Here is a 25,730-nt window from a genome sequence, read left to right as displayed (position 1 = left end):
TCAAATACCAAACAGAATATGCCTGAATTAACTATGATAATGGCTGGAATGGGAAACCATTCCATCCTGACTTTGCCTTCCCACTGCCAAGGGATGGAAGAAACTGTGAACAAGTCAGTAAAAAGAGAGATGGAGGAAGAATTAATGGATCTTTTTAAAGCAAATCTAGGCCTTGCCATGGAGGGATTACACAGCAGCACTTATGCTGTGCAGCTGGAGATTTAGAGTGCAGTAATAACCCATGTCCTCCAGCTTCCCCTCTCCCCGAAATCCAATGTCAGACCAACGGAGAGAAAAATTCAGTGGGAATGGGCTGAATGTAATGCTCCCAGTACCAATATGTGCTGGGGCACAAGATGGAGTGAAAGACCACATCCACATGCTCTGCCACAGTCAGTGGCTACTTGGTATGCCCCCTTCTTCTCTTGATCCAACAGAAGCTGCTCCTCACAGGGGCTTTAAAAAGCTTAGTATCTTCTTAGAGGAAATCACTCAGGCACAGGTCAGACATTAGGCTTGAGACATGTAAAGATGGTCAGGGAAGCCCATGGTAATACAATTCCTCTAGCGCTATGCTGCCAAGGGGTTGAAGAGACTCAAGTTGACAGACAAGGGCCTGTGTTCCTGAGTGGATGAATGAGAAGGAAGATGAATATATGCCCACCATTGGCATGGATCTTGTGAGGGAGCATCTTGAGAGGCTGGACCCCCATAAATCAGCTGGTCCAGATTGGTTGCACCTAAGAGTGCTAAAGGAACTGGCAGACATCATAGCACAGGCACTGGTGAGGATATTCGAGAACTCGTGGTGCTCAGGTGAAGTACCTGAAGATTGGAAGAGGGCCAATGTGGTGCTCATCTTCAAGAAAGGGAGGAAAGAAGATCTGGGAAACTACAGGCCAATCAGTTTGACCTCAATCCCTGGGAAGATTTTGGAAAAAATTATCAAAGAAACCATTCTTGACAGGCTTATAGAAGACAGCATTCTGAAGCATAGTCAGCACTGGTCAAGCAAGACCTACCAGCAACAAACCCATCTCATTTCCTTTTATGACCAGGTGATGTATCACCTGTACAAAAGGGAAGAGGTTGATGTCATATATTTGGACTTTAAAAAAGCCTTTGACCTGGTGTCCCATGATGTCCTCATGGGAAAAAAAAAATAAAATCAGGCAACTGCGGCCTCGACTACTCCACAGTCCGATGGCTGGGGAACTGGCTCCGAGGTTGGACCCAGAGGGTAGTAGTTGATGAAACCGAATCAACATGGCACTATTGACTAGGAGGCCTGTGCGAAGCGGCTAGTATTCGCTTCGGATTAGGATTTGGCCAATTCGCTTCGGATTAGGATTTGGCCAATTCAGGGGTCAGTGATTCGAATCACTGTCTCAAATCGATTTGGCTGAATCTGATTCAGAGATTCGGCTGATTCGGCAGTGGCCAAATCTCCGAATTGGATAGGCCCCATTCCCCATCTGCTCTCCCACCCCAATCAATGGCTGCCCTGCCTGGCCCCATCTCCCAGCTCTTTAAAAAAAAAAAAAAAAAAAAAGATCCTACTAACCAGCTGCTGCCAGGCGGGGTGGGGGGGGTTAGCTATGAGCCCACCTGCTCTCCCAGCTCCCCCACCCCGCCATAGCTGCCCTGTCTGCCCCAGCTCCTGGCTCTTTAAAAAAAATTAAAAAGCCCCAAACTCATGGGCTCCTGCCAGGCAGGGGGGCAATCTCCACTGCCCTGTGCTACAGGGAGGATGGGCTCTGCAATGAGCCCCCAGAAGCCCTGATGGCCACTGCAGCAGCAGGTGAGTGGGGGCTTTTTTTTAAAGAACCAAGAATTGGGGCCAGGTCCATGGTCCTCTGCCCCCTCCTCCAGCCCCCTACTTACCAGCACAGAGTCTGGGTCCAGCTCCCTGGGGAAGTGAGCGGGGACTGCCCAAATGGATTCAGACCTTTTAATTGGTCCCTTGATTTGATTTGGATTCGGAGTTTCGGCTGCTGAATCGGGTCGAATCTCCTCTGAATCGAATCAGCACCCAAAGCTTCACACAGCCCTAGTGACTAGTGGTGTCCCCCAAGGCTCCATTCTTGGACCTTGTAACAGGTCGTCCTCCCCAGTGCCGTCTTCCCTGTTAATCTGCGCCTTATGTGGGGTGCCGTTTGAGTCTTCTTTGGAGCTCTTATGTCCCGCCCTCTACTCGCCTGCCATGTCTTGATGGAAATTATTGTTGATGTTCTTGCAAGTGGGAGACTGCCTATTGTATTTTGTATGTTGGGATCTTTCGCCTACACGGTCCTGACCCCTGTATTTCTCTAGCTAGGCCTCCCCGTCCAAAGCCCACCAAACAGAGTTTGACTCTGAGGCTCTAGCCTTTTCCAGTTTTGGGCCTTGTTACAGTTGGGCCCCCTGGTCCTCAGGCTCTCCGTGGCCCTGTCCCACACTGCGCCTCACTGGCGCTCAGGCTCTCCACGGCCCTGTCTTGCACTGCGCCTCAATGGCGCTCGGGCTCTCCACGGCCCTGTCTCGCTCTGCGCCTCACTGGCACCTGGGCCGTTCACAGCCCTGCAAAGTGCTGCACCCTTTCTGGTGCCGGGGTTGGTGTACCCCAAAATGCTGCGCCCCCTCTGGCACCGGGGTCCCCACACTGCCATGGGTCCCCTATGAGGCCTCCTCCATCCCTTAATAGCCTCACCCCAGCCACCGGTGTTAGTCAATAATCAAAAAGGAAAAAATAATAACTGCCACCAGTCAATATGATCAAGCAAAGCAGCAGGGTCAAGTTACATTCGCAGGGTTTGTGCTTCAGCTCCCTACCGTCGGCTACAGTCCTTGTTGTGGTGCGGCTGCCATCTCTCCCCAGCTTTGTAGTTCCTACCTTTAGACCACTCACCCAGCTTCTCTGTGGAGCTCTCGGAGGCACTCCTTCCCCTTCCGCTGCTGTCCCCCTTACTGCCACTCTGCCCCTGGATTTTATAGTCCTGCCTCTTCTGGTCAGCTGACTAGCTGGCCAGGTTCAGCATTTAACCCTTTTCCTTACTAGCACTCCATGCCCAGAAAGTTCTGGCCTTAAAGGGGCAGACCTGCTTTTTGGTGACAGGGTTAGGGTTCCCTGTTACAGACCTGTACTCTTTAATGTCTTCATAAAGGATCTGGACATTGTTGTAAAAAGCAGATTGGCCAAATTCGCTGATAACACCAAATTTTGGGGAAGAGTCTCCGCACTTGAGGATAGGCTGGTGATCCAGGCCGACCTGGGTAGGCTTGCAAGGTGGGTGGATGAAAACCTGATGGCATTCAATATGGAGAAATGCAAGGTGCTCCACATCAGAAATAAAAACCCGCATCACACTTACAGGCTCAGCAGTGCTACGCTTGCTCGCACCCATGACCAAAAGAAACTTGGGGGTCATGACTGACCACAAGATGAACGAGCTACCAGTGCACTACTGCAGCTGGCAAAGCAAACAAAACTCTGGCTTGCATCTACCGATGCATCTTGAGCAAGACCCAGGATGTCATCCTCCCACTGTACTCAGCCTTGGTGAGGCCACAGCTGGAGTACTACGTCCAATTCTGGGCTCCACAATTTAGGAAGGACGTGAAAGAGAAGCTTGAAAGAGTCTAGAGGAGAGCCACGTGCATGATCAGAGGGCAAGAAAGCAGGCCTTATGAAGAGAGGCTGCAAGCTATGGGACTCTTCAGCCTGGAGGACTGCAGGCTCAGGGGTGACCTGGTGGCAGCCTATAAGTACATAAGGGGTGTGCATCAGGATTTGAGGAAACACCTGTTCACCAGAGCACCCAAGGGGATGACAAGGTCCAACAATCACAAACTCCCGCAAAACAGTTTTAGGCTGGACATAAGGAAAAACTTCTTTATTGTCCGAGCCCCCAAGGCCTGTAACAGACTCTCCCCAGAGGTGGTGCAAGCACCTACTCTGGACACATTCAAGAAACATTTGGACATTTATCTAGTTGGAATCCTTTGACCCTAGCTGACTTCATGTCCCTTGAGCAGGGGGCTGGATCCGATGATCTTATGAGGTCCCTTACAGCCTTATTGTCTATGACATCTCTGAAATTCAGACAGCTTATATGTTCCAGAAATATCTCCTAACTTGTCAGAGCTAAAATATTTTCCTACCTGGTAAAGAATCTGTAGGACTCTTGAGGTCATCTCCACCCGTGGCTCATAGGTCAATTCTTTAAATGTTTTGGCTTGAATTGTTAAGTGAGAGAGATTGATTCTACAAAGCCTTTGATATAGGTTCACAAGATCCTTGAAAAAAGGTGTTTCTAGATTTGACCATAAGGATTCTGCAAGAAAAACAGATGTTGAGTTTCTACACCAGTCAGCATGCTAGTACCTCTCCCTTGTTGATGAAGCAGTATTCTATCTGGTTGTCAAATGAAGTGTTTGACTTTAAAAGTATTAAGACTAATGACATCACAGACTTCATAGTAATGCCTTTATCTGTAAGCTGCTCCAGACAGATTATCCCTAGCAAATTCTTTTTTGGATATAGATATCAGAGATGAGATCTTGGCCCCAGTGAAGTGGCTCAATCATTCCTTCACCTCCCAATCCTGAAACCATGGGCGACTGGTGCCTCCTGGCTATGGGGTGGGGGGCACCAGTGGCTGATCGCCAACCACCCTCCCACCCCTACCCATGTCCTCCTTGCACATCGCTTATGTCTGAAACACTCAAGAATTCAAGTGACCCAGTTGCATTCCTTTGAAACCCTACCTAGAACCTGCAGGTCTTTGTGCTGGAGTCTCAGGATGGCTTCTGCTAATAAGCCAAGGAGCTGATTAGATTGGTCATCCTGTCCCCTTAAGAGGACCGGCATAATCAGGTAGACCCTGAGGGCCTCAGGTGAGAGGGAAGAGGAAGGCAGTGATTTCAGCAGTTTTTCAGTTTCTTTTATCACCTGGGAAGAATGAATGAGAGGTTAAAAAGCAGGAGAGCTTTGCTACAATAACCTTTTACTTGCAACACACACACACACACACACACACACACACACACACACACCTTCCTTCATAAGCTGGTCTGGAGATCTGGGTCCAGTCCCTGACTCTGTCACAGAGTTTCTATGTGACCTTGGGAACATCAGTTATGGTCATGCCTCACTACATGTCTGAACAACAACTAGAATTATGGGAGCCAAACTCAGATGGGTTCTCCAGGTACTGCTATAATGAAAATACTAAGTAAAAGAATCTTCCAGTTCTCCTTTCTTCAGAAGTCAACGGCTCTGTAGTGTTCATTCTCTATATGCTTGTCTCATCTGAGGATCTGATAAGAGGAGGAACAACTCTTGGTCCAAATTCTGTCCTGATTTATACTCTGTAATTTGGCAGGAGTCACGAAAGCTGCTCAGCATGTTAAATCTGGGCAATTCTCAACAGTGAGTATTTAGCCTAGGTGAAACTGGAATTCCTGTGCCTGGGTTGGCCCTTCTGCAACAGGATATTTGTCTAATAAGCCACTGTTTCCTGCCTAGACATAACTGGCTTTGATGTTCAACAGAATTTTGCAAGATCAGGATGAAAAACTAGGCCATTCATAGTTCTTAGACTTGAAAGTTCTTTCAGTTCTCACCTAAAAGACCAATGCAGCTTCATACATGTGCTGTGGGGGAATAGAAATTATGTCAAGCAAAGGGGTGTGAAATTCTCAGCACTCAGAGATGGAAAGGACTGAAGTGTGACAGGGATGAAGGGATTACATATGAGAATACTTTTTTAAAAAAGAATTAAAATCATTTCCTGAATTATTTCTTATTCTGTTCTCACAGGACTTTGTCTGGTGAAAAAGATCCAAACTAGTACCCATTTTTGCAGACCTGCATTTCAATTTTTCAGGTCATTCCACTAGATTGATCAGTTTACTTTAGTCAGGGTGCATCTACATGAGACAGTTACTGCAGAGTTGACTAATTAGTAGGCCTGTGAGAGTCAGCAGCGATCTGCTGAAAAGTGGTTTGTATATCCAAATAAGCACCTAACCTCATCACCAGAATTGAAGTCAACTTCCTACAGCTCAAAACACAAAACCTGCCAACTATCTCCAGTACCCCCACAAACTGCACCAGAATCTATCAAAGACAACAAAACCCAACTACCTGTGTGGGCACATTCCTCACCAAAAAAACCACTCTGCCTCCAGTCTCTCAGGCCTGATCCTGAGAGGGAACAAATTACAATGCAAACCACTTTTCAGAGCTGGGCCTATGAACTGCACTTTGTCAGCCTCCTAGGTAGTAGGTACAGAAACTCATGGACTCAATATACACAGTGGAGTTCTGGCACCCTGCGACCAGCCAGACATCTGACACCCCAGGCACCTCTGTACTTTTACCTGTGCTGCTACATTCCCCTTTCCCCCCTGCTCCCACCCCAGCCTGTCCCTCCCCTCCTGACGCCTCCATTTCCATTTTCACTGACCGGCTTTCTTGTCTACATTGCGGGCCAGGCCAGCCTCTGGCTTCTTTACTATTCCTTCCATCCAGGACCAACACTAGGTACTTCCTCAGCCTGACAAAGGGGTTTTCAACCCTAAAGCTAACATCCTGGGCAGCTAAGCTGAGCTCACCGGGAGCCTCACAACTGCACTGCAACCAGCAAGTGTCAGGCCTGTCAAAGAGGTGACAGGTCTGGGCATTCCCCATCCAGGACTTTGTGCGTGCATGCGTGCATTATAGTTTTATAGTTTGTAGGGTCAGAAGGGACCTTGACAGATCATCAAGTCCGACCCCCTGCCATGGCAAGAAAGAGCACTGGGGTCAAACGACCCCAGCGAGGTGTTCATCCATCCTCCTCTTAAAGACCCCCCAGGGTAGGAGCCAGCATCGCTTCTCTTGGAAGTTGGTTCCAGATCCTAGCTGCTCTGACAGTGAAGTAGTGCCTCCTGATGTCTAGTCTAAATCTACCCTCAGCCAGCTTGTGACCGTTATTTCTAGTCACTCCTGGTAGTGCTGGGGGGGACAGGGACTCTGGTTCTGCTACTGGTTCTTCCTCCCCAAGTGCAGCACCTTGCACTTGTCAGTGTTGAAACCCATCCTGTTCTCATCTGCTCACCCCTGTAACTTGTCTAGGTCCAATTGCAGCCTATTCCTCCCTTCTAGTGTACCCACTTCCCCCCACATCTTAGTGTCATCAGCAAATTTGAACAGGGTGCTTTTTACCCCCTCATCCAAGTCACTGATGAAGATGTTGAACAGTGCGGGTCCAAGGACCAAGCCCTGGGGAACCCACTGCCCACATCCCTCCAGGTCGAAAATGACCCGTCCACAACCACTCTCTGGGTGCAGCCCTCCAGCCAGTTAGCGACCCATCTGACTGTGTAGGTGTCGACACCACAGTCCCCTAATTTTTTAATGAGAATGGGGTGAGGGACAGTGTCAAAGGCCTTTCTGAAGTCCAGAAAGACTACATCCACTGCTACCCCTGCGTCTAAGGAGCTGGAGGTTATGGTGCCTCCTACCTGCCTTTCACCAGGGGATCACTGGTCCTGAAGTTTACGGGGCTGCCGCGCTGCCAGCAGTCCCACCAGGCCTCCCTACCCTGGCAGGGTGTAGTTTTAGTGGTCGTGCCCAGGACCTGGGGCCTCCTCCTTCCCCATAGCCCCAATCCCACACCTCCAAATTCATCCTGGCAGGGGAATAAGCTCAGCAGGGACATGTTCTTCCCGTGCTGGCTGGTGATGCAGTTAGTGCCCCCTCCAGCTGAGTGTGGGGCATTATTTGGCTTTTAAAAAATTCAAAAAAGGAAATTGGTACAGACGGAGTGAGAAGGGTGGTGCTCAGGTCGTCTGCAGGTGGAGCTTGGGGAGCCCTAGCAGCGGGAGATTCACCTTTAGGAACACCAGCTGCTCCACCAATGTAGGATCCAGGCAGGTGTGGTGGGGTGTCACAACATCCCCAGCAATGCTGAACACCCTCTCGCTTGGAACACTGGTTGGTGGACAGGACAGGTGTTGCCAGGCAACCGTGGCCAGATCCTGCCACATCTGGCTGTGGTTTGCCCAGTAGGCCAAGGGGTCACAGTCCAGTGGCTCCACATCCTCAGCGAGATAAGTAGCCACAGAAGCCTCGGCACTACCTGCCCAAGGCTGGGGTCTGATGTGTTTGGACCCCAGCATTGAAGCCATGCCCATGGCCCACATTGGCAGTGGCTGGCATGGAGGAGACTGGCTGGTGCTGGTTGTGCTGGCACAGGAAAGTGAATCCTCCTCTTCCACAACCCCTTGCCTCTGCACTTCAGCCTCCCTGACTTTGTTCACCAGCACCTGCGTCCAGTTATCAAGGGTTTTGGGACTGCCAGTACACATGCTCCCCTTCACCCTCGGGTCACACATGCCCGCCATCATGTGGATAGTACTGGACCACAAGGGATCCACCCGTCTTCTGATGCCCTCCTTCAGCCACCTTACCAGTGCCTGCACGTCCTGCCCCAGCCAGGAACATTGATCCCCTGGAACTTCTCCATTTGGTTCCCCAGTTCCCTCACTAGGGCGATCATCTGGCTAAGGATGGCATTGACAGTGCTAAGGGTCTCAGTGGCCTTGAGGAAGGCCTTGAGGACCAGCAAGATTTGGGAGATGATACCCCACTCAGCTCTGTTCAGGGGGGTGCTGATCCCAATCCCCACAAGCAAGGCTATCCATACCTTTGGAGCATCATGTATGTGGAGTTTCACCGAGTCTCCACATCCTGTATGATTCTGTGCTGCGGGATGCTCAGCTCTGCCTGTTTCTCCCGCAGCATCTTGACCCCCTTGATGCTGCGGTGGAAGTAGCCCACCACCTTCCTGCATTTTGAAATCAGTTGGCTTGTAGCAGTACTGGTGGCAGCACCGTCACCGGCAGCCCTGTCCCCCTCCAAGGCATCCCTCACTATTAGGTGCAGCCTGTGTGCCACACAGCGGATGCCAACAAAGTTGGCAACATGGACTGCCTTCACCATATTGGCCCCATTGTCGGTGACCATGAACCCACGGGTGAGCTCAGCTTGCCCAACGAGCCACCCCTGCACCATGTGGTTCATGGCCCCCATGATCTCCCTTACCATGTGGGACTCATCCAGCACCTCGGCTTGCAGTAGAGCCCACCGACGGCCTAACTGAGAGCACCAGTGCCCTGTGAGGGAGAGGTAGGCATGATCTCCACCTCAGCTGCTCCAGATGTCGGAGGTGAAGTCCAAGGCTACCTGCGGCCCTGCCTTGCACAGCTCCTCTCTCAAGTACTCCCTGCATGCCCGATACAGGGAGGGCACCACCACCCTGCTAAAGGTGGTGCGTGCGAGCACTTTGTAAAATGGGGCCAGAAGTGCTACGAACTGCCTGAACCCTGGCTGCTCAACTAAGAAGTTCTCACTGTCACCTTGCACTTCACCTACAGATGTCAGTCCCCTCCACCCCAATCCCCTCACTTCCTCCCACTCTCCCTCCCTCCCTCCCCCCTCCCTCTTCTAATTGTCAAGCAAGCCATCCAAAGCAGGTCCAAAGCAGATCGGAAGTGCTTTGGATAACTCTACTGAGCCCGCACTTCGATCCGGGTGTGCCGCTTCGGGCGTGCCACTTCGGGCGTGCCACTTCGATCCGGGCATGCCAAGATGTATACTGCACAGCCCTGCTACTTAGCTGTGCAGTAAACATCTCGGCATCTACATGTGTGTCCCTATTAGGCTGGAGTAAACTAATTTACTTAGCAGCAGGACGGTACTTGTAAATACAAGTACCATCCTGCTGCAGAGTAAAAAACTCCACAGCAAAACACATGTAGATGCTGCCTGGCTGGTTTGGGCACAAGGGTGCTTTAGTTTAGAGGCTGCCTGCTGGCTAGCCCCACACTGAAGCTCCCTCATGCCCCAGCCAGGCCCTCTGCAGCACATTGAACCAAGGGGGAAGCCCCTTATGGCCCCCTACCAGTCAGGGCTGCTGTGCCTGGGCTCCACATGCTGTGTCTGAACAAATTGTGGAGCTTATTGTTCCCGAGTTAATTTCTCCCAGGCGCATTTTCAGATTGCATGCCCAGGAGCAATTACTTTGGAGCAATAAGCACCACAGTTTATTCAGATGCTATAATTGCAATTGTAGACATGCCCTCAGTTTCATATTTCAATTCCTGTGCCCTTGAGGGCCAAGTTTGAATTAGAAAAAGTATTTAAAGAAGAAAATATCCTATCAATTGAAGTCAGGAGTTGGTAACTTATGGCTTGCAGACCTGATCCAGCCTGCAGAGTCAATGAATCCAGCCCACAGAGCTGGGAGGCTTCAGTGGCATTCTAGTGACAGGGGACTTTGTCCATGCCATGCTGTGCTTCATCTGACCAGCAAAGAGCTGTCTGGTGCTGCACACCATCTGGGTGGCAGGGAGAAGTGGTGGTGGCAGTGATACAGGCTGGATCCTAGCGCCAGCCCACCTTAGACTCAAGCTGAAACATTTCAGCTCACCACAGGAAAGCATCACCAACCACTGCCTAGGACTAGGTTGTTATATGGCTTTCTTCACCATAATATATTGACAGCCCCCAGTTCAACAGCAAACAAAACACTCTCCTTTTCCACTAGTAGCCTGAATATTTCTCCTTCTCTTCCTGTTAAGGTCTATAAAACACTTAAAAGGGAAATTTAAACATGTAACTTTAAAAAAAAAAATCCACGTAGACCCACCTCTTGCCAATATCCCTTTAGGGAAAAAAGTGCTGGGAACTCTAACTTCTCAGTATCAGTGTAATCTGAAATTCTATGTTATATCTTACCTGCTGAAAAACTCTTGGCTTCTTCTTGATCTTCTCATAAAAAAGCAGCACTTCTGATACATCTACACCTGATATTTTATGGGACGTTCCAAAATGTTTGTCTCTAGTAGAAAGGGAAAAAACAAGGATGTGAGAGGTTTCTTATTACAAGGCTAGCTTTGATGCATCTTAACACTCCCTGAATATGCAAGGAATATACCTTTGAGAAGCATTACTTTAATACCAGTTACTGTAGTTATATTCTATAACCCATGAAATTGTTACTCCCACACTTGACTGACATCCTATACTTGCTACCCTAAACTCTTGTTCAGTGTGGCATGCATCATTAATCAGTTGTTTCCCATGTTACCTCCCAAAACAATGATGGGTAAAGTAACATTTTGTTGAATGATTTTGGATCTTTTTGGATGTTAAATACCGTGTAAGCTTATTATCAGTGTCAGTATCCAAATTAACCAGTTTATTTTCCTTTTTGGATAAAATGTTTTTCTGATACCTATGGGCATGTTCAGATGAGCATGAACATGCAATTTGCAGCAGTGCAGGCCTGTTTCCAGTGCCGCAAATCACATGCACCACACATACAGGCACTCACTGCAGTTCTAATTAGCAGCATGGAGGGTTTTTATGACACCGAGATCGCCCCAGCAGAAAAAGGTGGATAGGCACATGTGACAGCAGCATACACTTCCTGAAACTAGAGCCTGGCTGGTTGGAGCCACACTCCAGCTGCTGGCAAGGCTACATGTGCCTGGATCACTGCTGCTGGAGCCCCAGGAGGACCCCAAGACACCAGATAAGGCTGCTTGGACCAGCCCAGGTGTTAACCCCAGCCTTCCTTATGTCACCCAGGGCAACGTATCCTGTCCCAGAGCGTGGGTGCATGGGCATTCCCTGGGGATAAGTAGCAGCAGCACAACTATGTACCACTGCTATCTGTCCCCGGGGAAATGTGCCTGCATGCTCGTCTGGACACACCCTACATGGTGAATCTCAGCTCGGATCCTCTGCTCTCTCCATATAGTTAAAACATTGTTTACATCAATGAGAGTCAGATACACACAAAGAGATCAGAACATTGGAGGAAGAGAGGAAAATGCTTGAGATCCTAAAGGCAAGATCCTAACTCCCTATGAAATACCAAAGTAAAAGGTTAGATTTTCGGAAGTGCTGAGCACATGTAATTTCTACTGATTTCAAGAAAAGCTGGCTTTTCAGCATCTTGAAAAAAATCAGGCTGATTATCTGAATACAGGCTTGTTATGTGGCTGAGGGGTCTGGGTGTTAGGCTGCTCACTGAAACAGTGCCCCTTGCTGGCTTCATATTTGTGGTTCTTATGGGGGACTTCAATCATAGGTGCTGACTTTGGTCTTTGCTGGTGGGTGCTTTAACCCTACCTATGGCCCTACTCACATCCACTACCTCACCATGAATCCTGGTGCACTGGTCTAATTCTGCCTTCTTGTGCAGCCATATAATGTGCTTCTGCCACCTACTGGTACCAGCTTGTAAAATCTTGATTTCAGGGCAAAGTTCTTAACATAACAGAGATCTAACATGTACCATATAAAACCAAAATAGCCATGGCTCATGGATGCTAAACACCCACTAATTTTTTTGGTGGTTGCTTGAGCCCTGGAACACCCATGGAGTCATTGCCATGGGTGGGTTTAATCATCCTCACATCTACTGATAGAGCAATACAGCAGTGCACAGGAAATCCAGGAAGCCTTTGGAGAGCATCGGAAACAACTTCCTGGGGCAAGTGTTAGAGAGACCAACTGGGGGATATGTTCTTCTTGAGCTGCTGCTCACAAACAGGGAAGAATTTGTGGGGGATGTAGAAATGGATGGCAATCTGGGCAGCAGTGATCATGAGATTATTTATTTCAGGATCCTGACAAAAAGGAACAAGAGCAGCGGAGTACGGACCTTGAGGGAGAAGAGTATAGACCCTGAGGGAGACCCTCAGGGAATTGATGGGCAGGATCCCCTAGGGTGCCAGTCTGAGGGGGAAAGGAGTCCAGGAGAGCTGGTTGTGTTTTAAAGAAACCGTACTGAGGGTGCAGGAACAAACCATTATGACAGGCAAGAAGAATAGCAAATATGGCAGGCAACCAACTTGGTTCAGCAGAGAATTCTTCAGTGAGTTTAAACACAAAAAGGAAGCTTACAAGAAGTGGAAGCTTGGATCGATGAATAGGGAAGAATATAAGATATTATTGCTCAGGAATGCAGGGACAACATCAGGAAGCCTTGCAATATAGTTAATTTCTGGCCAATTTATACACAGCTGATTTATTATTTTGTCTCCAAATTATTGCACTCTACCTTTTTTCCAAGAAGCTTCCATTGACACAAGCCACAGATGAAAAGATCAATCTAATATTCCTGTTGATTTAAAAGAAAAAAAAATGATCATTCCAACAAGAACAGTAGTGACAAGTTTTTGGTTTGACTCCATAAAGAAGATGCATACTAACTTAACTGTTGTAAAGAACATATAAAGACCACAACAGCTCATAATGCTTCTGAGGCTATAGATTCCTATTGGAAATCTATTGGTTTATCTTGTGAATCATGTTTATACACCTAACAGTGCATGGCACTCCATGGAATCCTTGAAAGAATCTTAAGGCAACCCAGGGTGCCATGGTACCTTGGTTAATTATCACTAGATTAAGCCAATGAGCATCTTGGTTGAATCTTCCTCTGGAATTTGCTGTCTTGACTCCCAGTTAAGTTGTTGGTGATTTATATATATGCGGTAAGAAAAGAGTAAAACTGGGCAGCACGAGCACTCTCTGTACTTGTGAATGGGACAAATGCTAGAGTCCTTACTTATCAATGAGAGCTTTACCTGAGCAAAGCAATAAATAAGAAGAGATGGACAGAGCCTCCAAACAGCAAGCAAGCAATTGCTTAATTCTGCATCTGCCATATGCTTTGCACTGTTTCCTCTAAGATTTTTTTGAACAGAGAGAACTGTACGGGGGGAAAAAGTATTTTAAAAGTTCAGAGTTTACAGTATTAATGAAAAACAACACTAGGGTTCTGACTTACTTCTTTACATGTTCCCACTGCTGAGCTTCTGAACAAGAAATCCATTTGTCCAACTTTTCATTGTTCACCACAGCAATTCCATTCAGATTAATATATGGATCCTGTGTAAAATAGGGAAGAAATTTATAAGAGGATTAAGGTCCAATGGAGAAGACCTTTACATAAAGCCAGTCCTGCTTTTGGCAGGCTAACTACAAGCAAACAAATGGCATTCCCACTGAACAACCAGTAGGTGATACTACACATACAGAGAAATGATGGCATGACAAAAAGAGAGAGATAAAGATTTTGCTTGTCAAGCATAATTTGGTCTGTGTAGAGATGGAGAGAGGTGGGGAGAATTTTTTACTTTGGAAGAAAATTCTACTACGAGGCTGACTGAAAAGACCAGGCCCCTATTATATGGGAACAATGAGAAAGTAGAAGCCTGGGTCACAAACTATTTAGAAACATACCAAATACTTCATCTACCTTTTCCTTCAAGAACAGCACAATGCTTTGGTTTCCTCCTGCAATAATTTTAATCCCATTGCCTGAAGTACCATTCTCTGTGAAAAGATAAAAGAGAGAAGATAAGTAGAGGATCCATTCATTATCTTTTGAAAGTTCAGTGCAAGAACATGACATATAAAAAAAAAACAACGCTCAAAAGTTAGGAGCCAATCCTGAAAGTGCTCCTACAAGACAATTAGTTATGATGGTAAAGTAAATGGTAAATATATCTGTGATGGAATCCACAAGCAGCAATGGGATATTGTATACTCAGCCTCTGCAAGAGTGCAGTGTGCAAAACTAACAGCCCTGTGCAAGTTCCCAGTTAGACTTTTATAATGTTATGGGCAAATTTGTTAGTTTATATTTAATATTAGAGTTGTGTTCCTGCACTTTTATTGTGCTATAGGCCTTGTGTTTCTCACTTAGCATATATTTACTTGTTACTTACACTTTGACTCCATTGTTAGCAAAATCTAATATATTTTTTCTGACTTAACTGGATGTGGTATTTTATTTCTAAGGCAACTTAAAAATGTTTAGATCTTTCCTTGTCAACACTTCCTATTTAAATAAAACATGCAAGATGTCTGGTCATTTCTCAGATGTCTGGAAGAGCTACAGACTTTAGAGAATGAACAATGACAGTGAAAACTGTTGCAGTGATCTCAAGAACTATCTAGGTTTTAGCAGATTCTGCTGTTCAAGAACTTAAAATTGAGTTTAGTACCTGAACTTGCTTGGTTTCAACTTCTCTAACATTACTAAATGCCACCAGTGGCTCATAGGTAAAGTGAACAGGGTAGGTTTAAATGCAAGTTTTAAAATATAATATATACTAATTTTAAATTTACTTAATTAAAAAAACCCCCACTTGCAGCACATCTAGCTGAATGGCAGTAGAAATAACAATGTGAGTAGTTCTTGAGTGAACTTTAAGGTGTGGTGCTCCTTTTAGAATTGCATTAGGCTAAAGCAAGGGTATGTGAGAGAATTCAATGGAGTCAATGGAACAAAAGCAAAAAAACAACTTGCAGTAGATTGTCCAAAGATGAATAATGGTGGATAAACTAAGTACAGAGATGTCAGATTTCTCAACACCTCTCAGAGGTCAGCCTGGGAGGTGAAGAAGACATTGAGCTAAGCAACTGCAGGAATGTTTTCCCATGTCATCAGGGAAAATGCACACCAACCAGAGAAAAAGAAGACTAGTTTTTCCTTTGGAAGAAAGAGTGACTACTCTGAGTTTGCCCAAAGTGAGGAAATTGGTAGTCAGGCACTTGGACTTGGTCTGGGATTAAATATCCCACATAAACTCTCTTCCATTGTATTCTTCCTTGAATACAAGGTTCAACCATTTCAAAAGCTATTGACACTGTAGATGAAGCTCTTTCTCTGGAATCTCTTCTCTCAACCACTCATTTCTGTCTCATTATTAAATAAAATGTACTTTTTAACAAAAACAAACCACCCGAATCCCCAAACCCCCAAGCCTCCCTGCCTGGGCTCCATAACCAAGAAATGCAACTTGCAAAGATCTAGTACGTAAATTACCCTGGTTGTGTTTTCTACCATTCTCCTCATTCAAAGGGAGTTTGAGGGGAAGTGGTATTAACTGAGATGACTTGTCCCCGTTTCCCAGCTGCCCTTCTTCTCTGGAACCAAATCCATAGATTTTTCCCAAGGAGGAGACATACACGAGGGTGTGCCATCTGTTCAAAGAAAGAAACTAAATCAAATATGAAAGTGAAGTTGAGCTAGTTAGGATAACACTGGGTGCACCTACACCAGACGTTTATTGTGCAGTAGACTAATTAGCTGTGCAGTAAACGTTACATGTCTACATGTGCACCCCTGTTAGGCTGGAGTAGATACAAGCACTATCCTTCCATGCAGTAATTTACTGTGCAACAATGCACTTGTAGATCCTGATCTAGGAATAAATTGTTCCATTCAGCTCAGCCTGCAGGGAGCCACACTCCTGCCAGTTGCAGTAGCCTTGTGGCACAGGCAACTCCTCTGCCATCCAACAGAACCACCCAGAACATGGGCTTGACCCCCTGTGCCCCCTGCCAGCCCGGGGCTGACCTAGGGTTGCCAACTGTGTTTGAATCTATTCCAGGAGGCTTCTGAAAACCTACATGCTCACAACACACAGTGCAAGCAATATTTTACAGTTAGGGTGGCCAAAATCTGGAACCAACTTCCCAGGGAAGTGGTCCTCGCCCCTGCCTTGGGCAAATTCAAGAGGAGGTTGGATGATCACCTGTCTGGGGTCTTGTGAACCCAGCATTCATTCCTGCCTGTGGCAGGGGGTCAGGCTAGATGATCTGTTCAAATCCCTCCTGACCCTAGCTACTATTAAACTATGAAACTATGAGCATGCCCACATGCTTCCATATATCAGTTACAGATTACGGTGTGTAGACTTTATGTCAGGAAAGCAAACCCACATTACTATTACATTTTAAAAACCCACTGGATTACCATATAAATTGGATTCAACATTTAATATTTATTTTAATAAATGCCCTATCATTTATCTCCTGGTTGACTCTCAGCGGTCTCCCAGAGATTTATATTTAAGTCCTGGAGACTCCAGGGCAATCCTAGAGGGTTGGTAGCCCTAGGCTGACCCCAGAGCCCCCTGCTAGCCTGGGGCAGACCTGGAGCCCCTGCCAGACTCGGGCTGGCACCTGGGCAGCTGCAGCCAGAGCCTGGAGCTCCCCCTGGCTGCTGCAAGGAGGCAGAGCAGGGCAGGAGCAGCCCTGACCTAAACTGCTTTTCCCCAACATAATTTGCTCCTGACCTGGATGCACATGTAGACACTGTGCCTGGGAGTAGTTTACTACAGAGCAATTTGCTCTGCAGTTTATTCATGTGCATTATTAGTACATGTAGACATGCCCGCTGACAGCTACATTTCGAGGGATTCACCTGTCTGATTCCCCATTAAAGATATAAGGAATCAGGTTACAGCAGGTCTGTAATCAAATCCAGAAGGTACTGCCTAAAATGAACATGAGGAAATAAAGAACAACATGTGCCTCTTCAGTTTAAGAGAATACAGTCCATTGCTTCTCCATTGTTTTTTATTGCTTGCAATCTACTCTGCTTCTAATTTTGAAAATAAAGTGTTCTGCCTTGGCTTTATTTTCTCATCTGTTTCCATCTGATAAGCAAAAATAGGGGTTATGAATGTAGTCCATGTGTGGAAAACGAATGAAATTTTTAGCAGCCGCTATCCACTAGAGTCAAGACATCTGAACAATGTGTCTCAGAGATTTCTTTTTCCAACATCCTTCCATGTTTCCCATAAGCATCTCGTTGCTGTTTTCAGCCTTAGAGGAAGTGGTGGTTTCTTACCTTCCACATGCAATCTGAGACACTTGTGCTCCAAAAAGTTCAGCCACAAGTCGAGGGGTCAGCTCATTCCTGGTGGAGTTGTGACCAAGCTGTCCATGCCCTCCTGCTCCAAAGGTGCACACCAATCCATCCTTGGAGAGGCACAAACAAACATCAGAGGCATGTAGGCCCAAAAGAGAAGCACATGCTAAGAAAGGCATCAAAACAGTAATTGACAGAGAGAGGCCAGATCCTGAAAATGCATATGCGATTTTTTAACATCACTCATGTAAATAGTCCCACATTGATCCATGTAACACATAACATGCTATAACTTTACGTGATGAGTATAGGTGAAACACCACAAATGCAAAGCCTGATCCTGTATTTCTTGTACATGCGATTAACTTTAGCCCAGAGAGTATTCTTACTGCTTCAAGGATTTTATCCCTGTGAGTAAACATAGTAAACAAGTTGCTATTCTGATTCATTGAAGCCATTCATAAGCCATCAAAGAGTAAAAGATATTACGGCAGCACTGGGTGCATCTACGTAAGATGTTTACTGCACAGTTAACTAATTAGCTGCATATTAAACATCTTGGCATCTACATGTGTGCCACTATTAGGCTGGAGCAAACTAATTTACTCCACAGAAGGATAGTATTTGTAAATACTTTTACTATTTACAAGTACTATCCTGCTGTGATGTAAAAACTCTGCAGCAGCATGTGTAGATATTGCCCAGCTGTCTGAGGCACGAGGGTGCTCAGTGTGGAGCTGCTTGCTGGTTTTACGCAGCACATTGCGCCTGGTGGAGTAGCCCCAGACTGGTAGGCTGACCCCTGGACCCCTGCCAGCTGGAGCTGCTCTGCCCAGGCTCCATGCTTTACCTGGATAAACAGTGGAACTTATTGCTCCAGAGTTTATTGCTTCTGGGTGCACATTCAAATAGTGCACCCAGGAGCAATTCACTTGGGAGCAATAAGCTCCACAGTTTATTTAGGTGCCATAATGGCACATGTAGACTCACCCACTGGACAATGTGGTATGGTGATGTAGTGCCGGCGATCACGAACCATGATGCTTCATCTACATCTCTGTAGTGACGTGCTTTCCCATTAAAGCATGTTGCTACGGCAATGTAGCAGTGGAAAAAAATCCAAGCTGCCAGCATGGTGCAGTACGGGCTGTTACTGTGCCATCATTTAGGCCTTCCAAAAGGAAGCCCTAAATGATGGTGCAGTAATAATGGCACCATACAGCCATGTGTAGACTCACTCAGTGAGTACTTAATTACACGTTATTAACTTTGCCCCAGACCCTGCATACCTGGATTTAAAGTTCCATCTTCTGTCATCCACCACTGAATGAGAACAAAACCCTGCACACAGTGTGCAAGATTTTGAGTAACTGTAATCTTGCAAAATTCACTTAGCAACTCTTACAGGCCATCTTCAAAACCCCCATGAAAGAAAGGAGTGCCATCCCATGGCACAAATACTAAAGTCTAGCAGCTAATATCTTATTTCTTTGAAAACAAGATCCACTTTTTAAAATGATGTCTTCTAAAAATGGTCTGAATCTGCTGTTAAAAAAAAAGTTAAAAGCTTGTATATCACCATAAAAATTGTATTTGTATATATGCCTCTTTATTTGATGCTTGCCTTCTTTCTTATATTGTGAGTCACAATATTTGCACATGCACAATTTGTACAATTTACTGTTCTTGAAGGAATATGGTATGTCATTTTTCCTGGGCTGAGTGGAACTGAATGAATTCAAATTCAGACAAACCTTTGAGAGAATAGCAGAGTGCTCACCCCCACATGAGACAAACACAGTCTTCTTATGTTCTAGGGCTGTAATATACTCAGGGAAAGCCACGTCTAGAAAGAAAACAAACAGGCAATATAGATTGACAGGGTTGCTATGAGGAAGTATAGCTATGTCTTATGCAAGTAAAGCTTTAGAAAAGGACTTTCAACCATCTTGGCTATTGCTCTTTTTTAATAGCATTTTTCTTGAAATATAGCTTGTTGTTCACAAGGTGTACACCCTGACTTAGAAGATGAAGTGCTCCGTCCTACCCTTTGAGCTGTTTTGCCCATATATTCGTGGTAGAACTGAGACTAAAACATGGGCCAATACTCTCACATTTGGGCACCAAAGCAGGCTCCAAAAATCTATACTTAGGATGTGTATACACAAGACATTAATTGCACAATAGCCGAATAATATCGTGCAGTAGTGCATCACAGCACAAACAGTGCTAATACACTACTGCACAGTATTATTAGACTACTGTGCAGTAGCATAACTAAAAAAGCATTCACTAGCACTACTGTACAATAACTCTGGTAACTGAGCATTTATTTAGTACTTGATTATACAAGTACTAAATAAATGTGCAGTAACCACTGTGCAGTATCATCTCATGCAGATGTGCCCTCAGACACCTACATTTTTGGCCTAATTTTCAAAGGTGCTAAGCACCTGCAGTTTCCATTGACTTTGGTGGGGTTTTGTGGGTATTGAGTACCTCTGGAAAAAAAAATCAGGTCACATATATTGTATTGTTCTGATTAGAAAGCTATTTATTTTTCCTGCCAAAAGAAGCATTAACCCCCACACTCCATATCAGACTTATACACAGGATTAACCTATAATCGAACCCCATACAGTCCTGACTTGCATACTTGCAATATACTTGTGCATGCCATAAAAATACTGTCAAAAACTTTTAAAGCAGTTTTTATTCTAGTATTTTTAGTGCACTTAACTCCTTAGGCCCTCTCATTGGTTAATTGATTCTCTCATGGGATTTTGTAAGGGCAATAGCAGTTCAAGGTCTTTATCTGTAGTTATCAATTTATATTTAGGGAAAAATCATTTTTTCTTAAAATTGAAACAGAAAACACACAGTTGGCTTATAATCTGAATAACATGATACTCAATTAACCCAGCTTTCTGTGTTCGCATTGGAATGGGGTGGTTGGTCTTTAGTTTCCCTTTCACTTTATATTTACAGATAGCTAGCCTAGGACTTAGTTTTCCTGGCTGACCCTTCAAAGTGATATCCATTATTCTGTGCCATTATCATTATTGTCTTGTCTGGACTATACAGCCGGGGTACTGAAAGGTGGCATGTTATGGAACAGAAAATTAAAGGAGGATGAGTAGCATAACATGGACTTCCTCAAGCTATAGGCCTGACGGCTTCGTGAGCTCACATGACCAACTGCCGAATGATTCATTTTCCCTTCCAAAGCTGAACATCAAACTCTTCCTTGCATCTTCAGGAACTGACCTAGACTAACTAGTACATGAACAAAAGTCAGTGGGGGTTGCAGTTTCCAGGTATAATTGCTCTGCTAGTGTTTCATATTCCTAGCTAGGTTGGCAAAATCTTACTTAAAAGCTGTTGTGAATCTTTCCTTACCTTTTGTGTGCCCCAGTCCCAGCTGTCCAAAACTGTTCTTTCCCCATGAGTAGACAGCCCCTGACAGGGATAGGACAAGACAGTGAGCTCCTCCTGCAGCAATCTGAGCTACAGGGATGCCCTGGAGGTCCTTCACCAGCTGTGGCATCTTGGTGAATGTGATCTGGCTTCCGACTCCGAGCTGGCCATGGGAATTCTTTCCCCAGGTAAAGAGCTCACCTCCTTCACACAAAAAAACATGAGTACACCTCAGTTTCAAAGATAAAGTTTTCCATCTATTGAAACACCAAGTGCGTGAGCATGAATCCAGAGCCCACATAAGACATGACAATGGGATAACCTAGCTCCCAGACCCACCAGGTGCCAACAGTGAGTTTAGCTTTGGCACCTGATGGGTCCAGCCTCTCCTTTCTTCATGACCTGTCAACAATCAAATGATATCACCATGTAGGGACAAGATATCAGGTTGCAAAGAAGCACCAGCAATAAATTCAGGACTAGCTGGATTTTGATTCTGAAAATCAAAAACTATACCCTACATGTTGTGATGAATAGAAATTTCCCTGATCCTCAATGCTTTGTAACAGTTCAACCAGAGATGAAAGCAATCATCATAGAAATTGATCACCCCCATTTTACACATATGGAAAGAGAAAGTAATTTACTCAATGGCACAAGCTAGATACAGTCAAAAAGCCCAAGGCTGAATCGATTCAATCTTTGGTTCAGTCTACGCAGCTTAGACTAACCTACAAGCACCAAGTGAACAGATACTGGAAATGCAGCCACATGCCTGTAGGGGGCCAAGCCAGAAGCCAGGGGACACTAAAACACACCTCCATCCTGGCTGAAGCAGACAGCTTGGGTCCAGGCTAGCCCACCCCCGCTGCAATATGTGGTTTGAGGAGGAGGTGCAAAGCATGCTGGGATGCTGGGGGACTGTGTGGCAACTTGAATCTGAAGGGGATCTGGGACAGAAGTTCAATAAACTGGTTTAACCTAAATCAGTTAAGTCTGATACTACATCCATCCAGGTTTAACTTAAACAAGTCTTGGTTATTTGGAAAGTGGTTTATGTGCACTGAACTTCTGTTGTGTTACAGATTTGAACCGGTTTCCAATCACTTATAGTGATTTATGTGTAATTTCTGTCCCTAGCCATAGAGTGGCAGGGTTGGGAATAAAACCAGGAACTCCTAACTTCTAGCCTGATGCTCAATCTATAAAACAAGCTGTCTTTTGCTGTCTCTTAAAGATCCAAATCCTGTAATCTTTGCTCAAGCAAAAGCTTCTGACATTGCTTTGTTAGAAACAGAGTGGGTAAAATTCAGAATAAGAGGCATAGGCGACTGGTAGGGGATGCACGGGGGTGCACATGCTCTTCCTGAAGGGGCCGGTGCCCCCTGACGGCCAACACTGATGCTGTTGGTAGGGCTCTGCCATCGGCGGCTTCTGTGGGTGCCTCCCCAGATTCAGGAGGCACCAGTCACTCATGACAAGAGGCCTCTCATACTTTCAGGGGCAGGAATAAATGACAGGAAGAAATCTAGTGAGAGGTGGTAAAACAATAACCTCATCTCATCGGAAAACATTGTCTCATGTCATTCATAGGAAACCAGCATGTGCAGTTAGAGAACAGCACAACCTGAGATACATGGATTAATACATTCATGTAAAAATGGGTGAAGTGTAGCAGTCTTAGACCCTTATACAGCCCCGTTACAACTGTACCATATTCACTTATTTATTTATTGATGCAACACCTCCAGAAGGTACAATATCTGCATTTCACAAATGAGGAACCTGCTGACAAAAGCTTAGCAACTTAAAAGGTATTTGGTCATCTATTACCCACTGATTTTTATGATAATCAGATGGGCAAATACCTTTAAATATCTGGTCCTGAACTTAGGTCTCCCAAATTCTACTCTAATAATCTAATCACTACACCATCTTCTCTATCCAAAACCTGTAAACAGTTTCTCATTTAGTGATCACCATGCCATGATTTTGTCCTTACCTAATGGTGATACTTAAAGGACTTGCTTTTGAGGATAGGGCTGCAATAATGTGACTTATTTTAGAGAATGCACTAAGGAAGGAGCTTACCTTTAGACAGTGCCATAGAATGATGGTCTCCACATGCAATCTGAACAATAGGCTTGTTTCCTAAATCTTCCAAAAGTCTGAGAGGGAAAAAAAAATACAGAGAGTACTATGAATCCAATATAAAGGACCCTGGTCTTAATTCCACAGGAGCCAGCCCAAGGATCCAACTTGTAACCTTTTCTATGTTTTTCAGCTCATCTAGCCAGAGCTACCGGGAAAATATGGCCTAATTCTAACATTTCCCACTCTTCTTTTGCATATTGTTGTAGTCCAACTGAGCTGACTCCAATTTGCACCAGTGTATATAAAAGGAGGCCCAGATCTTTAACTATATAAACTTTAGCTTGGGCACAGTTACAGACACCAACACCATACAATGGTATTGTAGTTATAGACCTCCTGTAGCTCAGTCAAGAACACAGTTCAACTAGAGGAGATGCTTTATATGGCCTCAGTTGCTGGCCCCTCAGTTGTCCCACTGAAAGAAATCTGACTATTCACAGACTAGGACTCCCATATTCTCTACTACTCAGTATGTGAGAATACAGTGCTTTGATAATACATGTGATTCAGTGCTTGAATGGTCCTCAAAATGCCCCATTTCTTTCTGGATTAAAAAGAAATGTTGTAGGCTCCAAAGGGGATTCTGCCCTATTCCCTCCTTTGTGACAGAAACACCTCTCAGGCTACCGTACTTTTCCTGCCAGTTTTACGAAAAATAAGCCATCCTTGCTTGTAACCAGAGCTGTCCCCAGTGCACTAACATACAGGAATTAACACTGGCTGGGCATTAATGATGTTGATCGGGGTGCTCAATCTCTAATCTACAGACAAGATGTGGTCCTGGGTGCTGTGTCATCCATCCCGTGGGATTCCCCATGGCTTCAGAAGTTTGGTGGCAGGGGAGTAATAGTGCTGCTCCCCTGCTGCCAAATCGGTGAGCCCACAGGAAGCCCTGGGCCCTGTGCACTGGATCTGGCGCCCAATCCCAGTGTGCAGAGCCAGGTGGGGGCAGTGCTGTCCCAGGAGCCAATCCCAATGTGGGGGCCTTGGGGGGAGGGAGGTGCTGGGCTCCAGGGCCCAATCCTGGCATGTGGGGGGCGAGAGGGGGAAGTGTTGGGTCCCTAAGACCCATTCCCAGTTTGCAGGGGGGCAGGGGACAGTGTCAGGCCCCAGAGCATATTATGGCCTGTAGAGGGGCCCTGTGAGCACCACTGTTACAGACAAAGCTTCTCCTAAAATACTGTTTTCAAAGTCCCTTAGGCAGAAGGGGAACACACCTGAAAATAATCCAGTGCTTCATTCTCTGCCACTATGTGTCCTTGTCTCTACAACTGCTCCGCTCTCACACCCTACCCCAAGAGGCAACTGTGAGGGGCTCCTCCCCTCATAGATTCATAGATGTTAGGGTCAGAAGGGACCTCAATAGATCATCGAGTCCGACCCCCTGCATAGGCAGGAAAGAGTGCTGGGTTCAGATGACCCCAGCTAGATGCATATCCAACCTCCTCTTGAAGACCCCCAGGGTATGGGAGAGCACCACCTCCCTTGGGAGCCCGTTCCAGACCTTGGCCACTGTAACTGTGAAGAAGTTCTTCCTAATGTCCAGTCTAAATCTGCTCTCTGCTAGCTTGTGGCCATTATTTCTTGTAACCCCCGGGGGCACCTTGGTGAATAAAACCTCACCAATTCCCTTCTGTGCCCCCGTGATGAACTTATAGGCAGCCACAAGGTCGCCTCTCAACCTTCTCTTGCGGAGGCTGAAAAGGTCCAGGTTCTTTAGTCTCTCCTCGTAGGGCTTGGCCTACAAGCCCTTAACCATACGAGTGGCCCTTCTCTGGACCCTCTCCAGGTTATCTGCATCCCTCTTGAAGTGCGGTGCCCAGAATTGCACGCAGTACTCCAACTGTGGTTTGACCAGTGCCCGATAGAGGGGAAGTATCACCTCCTTGGATCTATTTGTCGTGCATCTGCTGATGCATGATAAAGTGCCATTAGCTTTTCTGATGGCTTCGTCACACTGCCGACTCATGTTCCACTAGGACTCCAAGATCCCTTTCCACTTCCGTGCCACCCAGCAGGTCATTTCCTAGGCAGTAGGTGTGCTGGACATTTTTCCTCCCTAGGTGCAGCACTTTTCATTTCTCCTTGTTGAACTGCATTCTGTTGTTTTCTGCCCACTTGTCTAACCTATCCAGGTCTGCTTGCAGCTGTTCCCTGCCTTCCGGCTTGTCCACTTCTCCCCACAGTTTTGTGTCATCCGCAAACTTGGACAGAGTACATTTCACTCCCTCGTCCAAGTCACTGATGAAGACATTAAAGAGTATCGGTCCAAGGACCGAGCCCTGTGGGACCCCACTGCCCACACCCTTCCAGGTCAAAACTGACCCATCCACCACAACTCTCTGGGTGCGACCCTCTAGCCACTTCGCCACCCACCGGACTGTGTAGTCATCCAGTCCTCCTCAGAACCTTCTTCCTCAAACTCTTCCTTCATCTCATCACTACCAC

At 46.0% G+C, this 25,730-nt stretch overlaps 1 protein-coding gene across 2 annotated transcripts in view; it reads right to left on the bottom strand.

Annotated features, from left to right (window-relative positions):
• The window catches only part of LOC102563819 (E3 ISG15--protein ligase HERC5-like), a 58,196-nt gene that overhangs the window by 27,745 nt on the left and 4,721 nt on the right, over window positions 1-25,730 (bottom strand). For both annotated transcript variants that reach the window (XM_059722300.1, XM_059722302.1), the window contains exons 3-13: window positions 23,220-23,296; window positions 21,111-21,332; window positions 19,466-19,557; window positions 17,691-17,821; window positions 15,879-16,036; window positions 14,304-14,380; window positions 13,833-13,933; window positions 13,101-13,160; window positions 10,766-10,868; window positions 4,747-4,930; window positions 4,141-4,313 (exon numbers count right to left, since the gene is read on the bottom strand). In XM_059722300.1, the coding sequence (XP_059578283.1) occupies window positions 4,141-4,313; window positions 4,747-4,930; window positions 10,766-10,868; window positions 13,101-13,160; window positions 13,833-13,933; window positions 14,304-14,380; window positions 15,879-16,036; window positions 17,691-17,821; window positions 19,466-19,557; window positions 21,111-21,332; window positions 23,220-23,296 (1,378 nt within the window). The remainder of the gene's footprint in view (window positions 1-4,140; window positions 4,314-4,746; window positions 4,931-10,765; window positions 10,869-13,100; window positions 13,161-13,832; window positions 13,934-14,303; window positions 14,381-15,878; window positions 16,037-17,690; window positions 17,822-19,465; window positions 19,558-21,110; window positions 21,333-23,219; window positions 23,297-25,730) is intronic.

The sequence above is a fragment of the Alligator mississippiensis genome, chromosome 2, assembly GCF_030867095.1.
Source record: "Alligator mississippiensis isolate rAllMis1 chromosome 2, rAllMis1, whole genome shotgun sequence".
Lineage (NCBI taxonomy): Eukaryota > Metazoa > Chordata > Crocodylia > Alligatoridae > Alligator > Alligator mississippiensis.
This window is presented reverse-complemented; position numbering and strand designations above follow the sequence as displayed.